Source organism: Bactrocera latifrons, unplaced genomic scaffold, assembly GCF_001853355.1.
Source record: "Bactrocera latifrons isolate USDA-ARS-PBARC rearing strain unplaced genomic scaffold, ASM185335v1 scaffold_197, whole genome shotgun sequence".
Classification (NCBI taxonomy): domain Eukaryota; kingdom Metazoa; phylum Arthropoda; class Insecta; order Diptera; family Tephritidae; genus Bactrocera; species Bactrocera latifrons.
In genome coordinates this window covers 307,614-318,567 of record NW_017535485.1, presented here as the reverse complement: position 1 = coordinate 318,567, position 10,954 = coordinate 307,614, and the positions used below count along the sequence as shown (strand labels likewise).

Genomic DNA, 10,954 nt, shown 5'->3' with positions numbered 1-10,954 from the left:
TTTTTTGTGTAGAGAAACAGCTTCTGGGGTTGGTATTTCAAATATATTTCAATTTTCAAGCATATTAAATTTAAATGAAAAAATTCAAAAATGCAGAAATTTTAAATTTTTACTTACAAACGAAATCAAAAATTAGAACATAAATGCTTTTATTAAATACAATAGGGAAATGGTTTTATTATTTATTTTTTATGTACTAATAGTATTTATACATTATTATTTTTACATATAAATGCGTCTGGCAAAGTGCACCCTTAACTGCAATAGACAATCATCTATGGACAAACACACACACACACAAGAATATGCCAGCGCACGAGACACTCAACTGCAAAAAATCGCGATATCCCGGTATCTCCATGTCATCGCCGACAATGCTTCGCGCATGCCAATTCGCCGTTGAATGCAAATTGTGCCGACGTGCAAATTTATAAATATTCTTTCCAAAAAAAAAAAAAAAAATCGTGTTAATTCCAACATATCTAATTAATTCAAATTTTGCATTCTAGAATATAAAACTACGATTATGAGAACTCGAAAGTGTTAATCGAAATAACATAATAAAGAAAACAAAACAATTGCTAACTGCAAGTGCCATATAAGCTTTATCTGAGTCTAAACCAGTGAGTTGAATAAATTTTGCATCTCTTCTTGCACAAAATGTGGCTGAAAGCGTTCAGTATAGTCGTGTTAGCGTTATGTGCTGGAGCGGCTGCGTCGAATTTGGACCGTTATGAAGGGTAAGTAAGCAGGTTAAAAGAACAAAAATGCATAAAATGTATATAATGTGTAATTAAATGTTTATGTTTAGTTGGGAAATAAATTATTAAAAAATAGTTTTTCAGAGCATCAGACTCTTTTTAATATTTTTATTTGTCAAATTTGAAAGTGTTTTAATTTTTGGATGGGTTACACTAAATTTAACTTGCTGAATATTTTTCAATTAATATTTTTGTTCGGTTATAACCGAATATTTCATACTCTTGAAACTTGCAAGGCGTATATCCAGGGAAGTACCTTCAGGTATATCCGTATACATAAGGTTTGTTAGTTATATGGTGCCTAGGACGAGTTTTCACGCGATTTTATTTATTCTAAGCAGGAATATCCTCCGTTATAAGAAAAATATGCTCTCTCATTTTAAAGAAGTTAACGCACATATTGGCCGATATATACGGTATAAAATCAGCCGGAAGTTCGAAAATCTTCATATTACGCATATGGGGCGCAGGGAAGTATTAATCCGATTCAACTATTACATTAACCAATATTTTCGGTAAAAAGTAAACTAAAAGCACTGATATAGTAATTCATTCTTAAATTGTATGCTGGAAGTGAAAATTTCAAATGGAATTTAAAATTGTATTATATAGAAAGTAGGCTGTAGTCCGATATCGGCAATTTTCACAATTTCAATTGAAAACATCAGAGGAATGCCACATACGAAATTTGAAAATCGGTCCGGTTACCAAAACCAGGCCGCAAATTTGGTTGTTGTAGCTTTAGTAATTTAGGAGATATGTACATTAAACTTAAAGAGGGGGCACCACGCACATTTTTTCAAAATTTGTTTGCGCATAGGTGTCCCTTGCTACTGCGATAAATAAAACACAAAAATTCCAACAAATTTTGTTTTAGATTCAATAAAATGCAATATCAAGTGAGCAAAATATAGGTGTATAAAATAGCTATATATATTGCAATTTAGTTATTAAAATATCATAAACGTTTATTTTGTTACTCATACGCTATGGCAACCAGAAACCTCAAACGAATTTAGCTCCTAAGTGTATATATGCATACATAAATATTTATAAAAATAATAAAAAAAAAAGTTTTTGCCAGCAAATTACAATTATCTAATATTGTAATACAACAATAAAGAGACATTAAAACAACTTGCAACAATGCTGTTTTTCTCCAAAAGCTCCGCCATAATCGCTACACCAAACGACCTTGGCGAATTCATTCACAAATTTTGTGCAATCAAAATCTTTATCAAACGCACTTTAATTCTTAAATAATCACATTCATAATTGGCAACCTTGCACGCTGTGCTCAAAGCGCTGCCAAACCACAGGGAGGAATACGAAAGACTTAGGACACAAACTCGCCGCTGGAAATTCATATTTGACATACCTTTGACCGCTTTAAAACATGTTGTTGTATTAAAATTTCAAAAAAAATAATAAACAAATTGAATCTGTTGCAAAATTCAAATTTTTGGCACAGCATGCTTATTAATTCTACCCAAAAACGCGCTCACTCTGCATTCACCTAGTGCTACACTGGTGACTTTGAAGCAAAAGTACAATTAAAAAGCATGTACTTTTTTGCAAACACCGTGTGCTTAAACAACGGGGAGCTGCTTATATATATATATATATATTTATTAATTTTTATAAATTTTTCCCTTCCTTCTGTTGCATTTCGCTTTGTTGTTTATCGACAAGCGCTTTTATTGCATATTAATATTTACTTTCCTTGCTTTTGTTAAGCCTTTGCCGCTAACGGAGATGAGTTCGAGCAAACAAAACACACGTTTCTTATACCTGCTTGCTTATTTATGCTTTTGTATGTAAATATCTCATGCAGCTAAGCATTTAAATATGCTTTGTAAGCGCTCGGGCACACATAACAATTGTTTAGCGCATTGTTGTTTGTGTAATTTCAATGTGGAAGCAATTGCTCTATGCATACTCAGCAGCTTAGAAGCTATCAAACTGCAGTTAACCACTTAGCGATTGAGAGAAAAACTCAAAATGCATATCACATATTTATATCATTTTTGCGAGTTTATTTAGTGACGTTGCGGGTTGTTGAATATTGTATTATACCTTGATATAAGAAAATAGATATGTTGTTGTGGGTTAAAAATCTCATTTACATTTTATCAGATGAAGATGAAGTGTTTATGCATCGTCTGAAAGGAATTTTTGCTGAGCCATTATTATGCTCTGAAAATTATTTTATTATTCTTTCTTCTGAGTTAGTCAGAAAATGTCGAGAAAGTGTAATTATTAACTCAAATTATGTGTCAAGAGCTTGTTCCAACCCAAAATGAATCCGAAATAAATAAAATTTACTCGCACTACTCTTGTGTACGCCAGCATCATACTTTTAGACCTATGCACATGATTACGTCACCATATGTAGGTATCAACTTGGAAGAAAGATTTGTACCGAACTTAGATACCACTATACCGTATATAGGTAATTTTGTACCAAATTTAGATATATTACTTTTTATGTGCCATTTTAATGCAAAATTTTCGTACCGAATTTAGATACCACCATTTATTATAAAGGTATTTTTTGTACCGAAATTAGAAATATTTGTTTTTATGTGGCTTTTAGTGTCAGAGTAATGCAAAATTTTCGTACCGAATTTAGATACCACCATTTATTATAAAGGTATTTTTTGTACCGAAATTAGAAATATTTATTTTTATGTGGCATTTACTTTGATTATTGATCTTATTATATTAAACATAGTTACTTTTAGTATAACTTAGTAGCTTTATTTAAATGCACTTTGTGTGGATCAATAGGAAAAATATTTGAAAATGATGAAAATCTGTTCAAGATATTTGTGAAACGACTAGCGGATCCGGCCACGCGTTGCTGTGGTCTACATTTTATAATGCGCATGGTTAATAGAGACAATCACGGAATATATTTTTGTAATTCCTCTAAACGCAGAAATCTGTGAAATAACACAATTGACAACGATTAAGAAGTTAAAAATTTTTTACATAATTTTTACTTTAAAATTTCAATTTGAGGAATTATCCGCAAATATTTAAAAACTTTACTACTTTTTAATTTATAAGTCAAAGTAATTGCTTCACTTCGTAACATATGTGACCAATAATAAGCTGTCGGGTTTGGCATTGAAATTTCAAGCCTAGAAATTCCCAAAAAAATTCCAAAAATCCAATATTTTTAATTTATGTATCAAAGTCTCTGTTTGCTCTGCTCTGCTTCATAAATTGCTAGGCACATTCGTAGTTAATTTATAATATGCACTGTGAATGCATACGTGAGTATAATTCCTTATTGAAAACTATAAATAAAATAAGTAAAAATAAATGAGCTATATATAAATAAAAAATAAAAAAAATGTCATTAAAAATGCAACGACTAATGGAAATTTTACTAAATATCCACTTATTTATGTAAATTAAGTTTAAATTAACAGACAGCATAAAATGAGATGTTTGTGTCGATATGAAGATGTGATAAACTAAAGCCTAACGCGAACATTTCTCAAGATGGCGCCGCATAAATGTTGTCGACCAAAATTTTTCACATTTTAAGATTTTAACAGCTATTTGCATGTCTTGCTTATATGTTATATAATTTATATTTTGCACATACATATAGGTAAATATGTATATTTTTGCATATTTAATTAACGTTGCTATCAGCGGAAGTTATTTATCAAGTTATCACTAACACATTAGTTAACGGGTAGATAAATAGTGGTGACCAAAGTGACACGTATTCCACCGCTTAAATATGCATAATTCTATATATATGTGTTGGCTTTGTGTATCATTATGTATGTATGTGCGACACACATAAGCTAATTAAAATCGGCTGACCTTGATGACACGAGCAACCATTTATGTTGAGAGTATTCGAAAACGGAAGTAAAATATGATCATTTATCATTTGCGTTAAGCATGAAATTCATTTCGCATATTTTAGAAAGGAAGTAGTGCGAGCTTGTTGTCTTAATTGCCGCACAGCTAATGACGGCCAGAATAGGCTGGCTTGAACAGGACATTTATTGACACTTAATCGTTCTGAAATTTGAATATTTAAACGAAGTTCTATTGTTTCTAGATTGAATGGCGAGCTGAATTATAAAGTAGCTTGCAAAATATATATGCGACTGTATTTATTCGAAATAAGCTAAATTTGTAGAGAAATAAATAGAATTGTCATCGCCAAAAAAGTTTTATCCCGAATCCTTCAAAAAACGTAATAATTCCAAGAATTTGTTTGACAATGTTATTGCTTTTGATATGTAGTAGTCGTTATTACTCGGTATTATTAAGTGAATTTTTGTCTGTAATAGCACCGGTGGCAAAAATTCTGTATTATAAGCTTTAATCTCTATAATCGAAACAAAAACATGAATGGGGTGGGGAAATGTAATGGCATACGAGAAACAAAGCTAATAATAATGGGTTACAACCTAAAAAGGTTTAAAAATATAGTAATTTATTCTCCAGATTCTCATAATAACGTCAACCAAATTTCTGAAATGTATAAAAGTGCTAAGCCTATGTGAGTACGTGTATTAGAGGGGACAGTTCAGTATTTTAAGACGCTGTGTACACCTCAATTACATTCTATCTATTTACGCAATAAAGCAGTGTTTGGCGGTCTAATCTTGACTTTGCCTTAAGGAACTTATTAACTGATCTTTTAGTGGCATAATGAAAAAATCTTGTTGATTATATGGAGCTCAAGTGGCTATTGGATAGATAATTAGTCATCCCCAGGCTTATACAGACCATTAACTCATCGGGATCACTCCGTTTCTACTTCTTCGCGAAAAATTTAAGGGATTGAATTTATGGAATATTGACACTTTTAGAATTCGATGTAAATCGCACACTGTTTAGTGAATTGAAATTTGGCGATCTAAAGTCTCTCCTAGAATTCGGGTTAAATTATTTGTTGATGTTTGAGTATGAGAAGACTACTGCTGCGATTTATGTTTTCAGCTCATTACTTAACCAACAAATTGAATGCTTGTCTGCGATTGCGTTACTTGATAGATTTTATAGTTACTTCATTATGCTTATCATACATTACTCCTAGCTTAGTCTTTGAATAAAGGTCTGCATGTGAGTAAGATAAAAAAAATCACCGAAGGCGATGCTAACGGGCTTGAAATAAACAAAAAATAAAAAATAAAATAATAAAATCAACAAAAAAAGGAAATATAAAAAATGTTAGAATAGGATATTGCTTTTGTTGTAATTTTGTTTCTTTATTTAATGTTTTTGTTGTCACTATAACAACTGTGTTGGTGTCTACATTGGCGCCATTAGTGTCAGCCGCACTTGTCTAGAGAGCGATCTTATTAAGGTTGTCTCAATTAAAAAGCAAATATTGGCGGCATCTTCATACAATTATATATGTAAGTATGTATGTGAATAATTGTACACCTGTTGTATGCCAGTTATCGTGCTCAACTTTTTTTGTTGGAGATCAATGATGTCGTGTTGACAAAATATATCAAGCATGAATGCAGCTCAAAGTCAAAGCAAATGGTAATTAAGAATTCAAATCCCAAATATTTATATATCTAAACGAATATATAATATTATATATATATCGTCAACTGAAATGCAAAATAACGTAACAACATTTTCGGAAATTTACAGTGACATGAATGAAACACGAAATAAAATGGAACAAGAGTGAAAAAAATTTAATATTGGTTAAACTGGTTTATACATAACTGAGCGCTGAATCTGAAAATATTGAACATATGTAATTTTATATATGTACTTTGAAGTAGTGAAACCTAATCAATATGACACTCAATTTCGAATTTTTTGATGATACGCTATTTTGCATTTCAGGTGACGATATATGTATATACGAGTATAATATTGTATATTCGTTTAGATATATAAATATTTGGGATTTGAATCTATATATGCACTTACTTAGTATATATCTATGCTTATCAGATATGGATATATGCGTGTGTGTGAAATTTCTTGCTACGCAATTGTTTGTTTTAGGTTTTTTGTTGCCTGCGTTGCACTTGTCACTACCGCTTGAGTTGCAATATTTTCGGCAGTTTTTCTTTATTTTGTTTTTTAATATGGTGTTTTTGATTTTGTGCGCTTGCGTGATTATTTTAATTCCCTTAATCATGACAATAGACATTTCGAAATTCACACTGTAGATATGTACGCTTGTGTGCTAGTCAGATATTGAAGCAGCAATTTCATTTACACAAAAGCGTGTTAAGCTGTCTTTTGTTTATTAATAACTTTTATGAAATTATTTCGAAATTTTTAACGCCACTATTGACAATATTTGTTGGTTGGTTTTATCTCTGTTTGTGTTTGTTTAAAATTATTTTATTTTTTTATTATTTATTTTATAATTTTTACAACTCTTTACACCAAAATAATCTCTTATTGACAATGCAATCCAGCGCTAACATTTGTATAATGAGACATTTATTTGTGATAAATGTTGTTAGTGATTTCGAACACATCTGGCAGTTTTGCGATTTAGAAAAATTTACGGTATACTTTATTAAAGCTTTTAAGCGCTTTACCTTTGATAAAATTAAGCAATGAAAATAATGATAACTTGGAAAGCAATTATTTAATTATTATTTAAAAATTTAGAGAAAAGCTGATTATAAAAATTTTACAAAATATAACAAAAATATTTATTATTGTTAAAAAAAATAATAATAACATTCAATGGAATTTTTTGTTTTGAAAATTTTCACTTTCAAATGTTGGCATCATTTTTGAGGAAATATGAACCGACGATTCTACTGGCCCATAACCCACACCAACTCATTGTTTTTTCTGGATAAACTGACAGCTCTTAAATATCTTCGGTATGCTTTTCGTCCCAAATGCAGCAATTTTGCTTGTTTAAATACCCAGGAAATAGGTCTTCTCGCTGAACAAAATTTATTTCGAAAACGTCAGCTCTCCTTGGAACTTTACTTGAAAGACAGGGGTAGTGTTGAATTAATTTTACTTAGTTTGGTCGTTACTACATATTACTCACAGAAAAATTTGATTTCTGAGTTTTATTAAGATACCTCGCATACTATCACCAATATATAAAGAGCAAAGTCAACTAGATGTTTGAAAATCGAGATATTATTTGTATGGGGTTTATGACAAATTTTCCCTCAATTTCATTAAGACAACTCACATATTTGCCGATATATGCGGTAAAAAGGCAACCGGAAGTTGGAAAATCTTTCTATTAGGTTTATGGGGACTAAGAGAATTTTTGATCCGACTCAGCAAATTTTTTAGATTTAGGCATACTATTATCAGAAATAGGTTTCTTCAAACTTCTATAATATATCCGACAGATTGACCGATATTTTCAATGAAAAGTTCGCAATCATTGAAAAGATAATCCAGTCAGTCTCGAGATATGATGTTGTTTCACCAGCTCCTATAAAGCCTTTTGTGACATTTTGGGTGCAAAATTGCATCGCAATTTTATTTGTTTCTAACATAATCGTTATATGGAGAGTGTGTGGGATTGTAATGCGAATTCATCCATTTTACAGGGTGGGTAGGGATGCTCGAAAGATTTGCCCCAAGCGAATTTGGAATCAATTGGCTTAGGAGATATGTACATTAAACTTATTAGTAGGCGGGACAACGGCCAGTTAAAAAAATCAACCGTAGAAGCTTAGTTATGCCATTGTATTATCCGTTTTCGATTGATTGCGTTTTATGAGCATCTGTAATACCAACGCTGTTGTCTGCCAGAGTGCCAAGGAGCATGTATCCCAAGTTTCATCAAGATATCTCAATTTTTACTCAATTTATTGTTTGCACAGACGTGTAGACGGACAGACAGACTGTCACTTGGTATTCAGCTCGTCTTGTTATTTATTTAGGTACTAGTGCTCTCAAGATTTCGCTTTTACTGAAAATTATAATTTTTTGGGGGATTGTGAATACATGCGTATGTGTAGAAATATATACAGTGAAATCTTCCATAAACAGACTCTGACGAATCAGCCTTTCTGTCCAGTCATTACAGTTGTCCGCATAGTAGATTGTAATTAATTAATACCATCAAATTTTGGGAACGGTCAATAATGTTAATAGAGATGTCCGCTTAATAGAGCGTCCATTTAATACAGATTTCAGTGTATTTCTTATTTATGAATTGTTTTGACCATCCTATCCTCTAAGTTGCCTCAAACTGGACACAGTGTGCTAAATTTTGCCGTGACCCGTAATTTTTATATATAAAGATGCCATATCCATCTCGATTAGTCGTAGGTGAGACCGTTAAGTAAACAAAACGAGTTGTAAGGGTATAAAAATATGAAAGCATAATATTCGTCATTATATGAATTTCGTAATCATTAATAATTTTAAATCTTTTTTTCATATATTTTGTAGCTATAACAAATACACAGTCTTCCACGATGACGAGGTTGCCTTCAACTATCTTGTCGATTTACAAACAGAATCAACAGAACTGGACTTTTGGCTGCTGACTCGCAATATGTCCGTCGTCACAGTGTCACCAACAGAGCAGTCCACATTTGAGGCGCGATTGAACGAACTGAATGTACAATTCGTGTCCAAGCCGCTGATGGAGGAGATGTGAGTCCACGAAATCGAAAACAAAATTTGTTTTTTTTAAATTAATAAAAAATAAATATACATTTCAGGTCTGCTTTCAATGAAACCCTCGGCGCCTGTGAGGGTTCTGAATGCGAGCTAAATCGCCCCAGACGACAGGCGCGCGGTTTCTTCTCGCACTTTCCACGCTACTCAGAGGTTCGTAATAATGAAAAGAATTATAAGTATTTTTAACAAAACTTATGTTTCTTAAAATTCCATAGGTCTTAAATTATATGAGCGCTTTGGCCGCCCGCCACCCGCAAAATTGTCGCTACGAATCGCTTGGTCGCTCCTCTGAGGGTCGCCACATAGCGGCGCTCTCCATATCGCTAAACAGCCGAGTGCGTAATCGTCGTGTGGCCTACATACAGTCGGCGACACACGGACGTGAGTGGATTACACCGCTAACTGTGCTTTATTTGGCCAATGAGCTGTTGAATAATTTGCGCGCATTCCAAAGGGTGTTGCAAGATGTCGAAATTTATTTGGTGCCATTGGTCAATCCGGATGGTTATGAGTACTCTTTCACGAATGTGAGTTGAAGGTGAAATATTTACTGTTTTGAATACATATAATTATAATTTTTTTGCGCTAGGATCGCTTTTGGCGCAAGAATCGTCATCGCTATGGTGGTCGCTCCTGTGCCGGTGTGGATATCAACCGTAACTTCCCGAATAACTGGAACTATAATGGCGCCAGTCAAAATGTGAGTACACTCTTTCACTGAAATATTAAAGCTGCGTTATTTTAATTAATTTGTTTGTATCTACAGCTTTGCTCCGAAGTCTACTCCGGCACTGGTCCCACATCGGAGCCAGAGACAGCGGCAGTCGCACGTTATTTGGAATACAATCGTCATCGCGTGAAACTCAGTTTGGATGTGCACTCATTTGGCAAATTCTTGTTCTATCCTTACGGTTATTCGAGGTAAGCGAAAAACTCTGGTTTGACTCCCACCACCTATTCCATCCAATAAATATCTTCCTCAAATTATGATATTTGAAAAAATTTAATCTTACTAATTACCGCGATTTTCAATTGTACCCACACTTTAGGAATGCCGTCGCCCCCACCCGCAATTTGCTACATTCGGTTGCTCAACGCGCCGCCAACCAAATCGCCAAATACCGTGGCACCCATTACACTGTCGGTACTTCGGCTAGCATACTTTACGAGGCTTCTGGCGGCTTGGACGATTATGCTTACGGCAACTTGGGCATCCCTATGTCCTTCACGGTCGAGTTGCCCGGTGAGAATTTCCAAGTGGCGCCATCCGATATCATTCACATCTGCAAGGAGACATTCGCCGGCTTCATCGAGTTTATTCGACACGTTAGCTTGTATTAGTGTGAGAGAGGGGGGACTGCTGGCGTGTGCTGCAGTAATGTTGAATCTTAATTACTTAAGTAATGCAATTTTTTATGTCTGTGTGTTAATTAGTATATATTTAAGTAGCAACTTGGTGTACAATTTAATTTAAATGAAATAAATGAGGTTTCCTATATGAAAGAATAAATATTTTAAGTGTGTTTATATATTTTTATTGTGACAAAAAATGCCTGGAA

General features: G+C 33.1%; 1 protein-coding gene across 2 annotated transcripts in view; it reads left to right on the top strand.

The window, feature by feature from the left end:
- LOC108967725 (carboxypeptidase B) overlaps positions 1 to 10,852 on the top strand; it is a 12,235-nt gene extending 1,383 nt beyond the window's left edge. For both annotated transcript variants that reach the window (XM_018931325.1, XM_018931326.1), the window contains exons 2-8: positions 510 to 740; positions 9,162 to 9,368; positions 9,437 to 9,545; positions 9,611 to 9,922; positions 9,985 to 10,095; positions 10,162 to 10,316; positions 10,445 to 10,852. In XM_018931325.1, the coding sequence (XP_018786870.1) occupies positions 661 to 740; positions 9,162 to 9,368; positions 9,437 to 9,545; positions 9,611 to 9,922; positions 9,985 to 10,095; positions 10,162 to 10,316; positions 10,445 to 10,736 (1,266 nt within the window). In that variant the 5' untranslated portion in view covers positions 510 to 660 and the 3' untranslated portion in view covers positions 10,737 to 10,852. The remainder of the gene's footprint in view (positions 1 to 509; positions 741 to 9,161; positions 9,369 to 9,436; positions 9,546 to 9,610; positions 9,923 to 9,984; positions 10,096 to 10,161; positions 10,317 to 10,444) is intronic.
- The last annotated feature ends 102 nt before the right edge of the window (positions 10,853 to 10,954 follow it).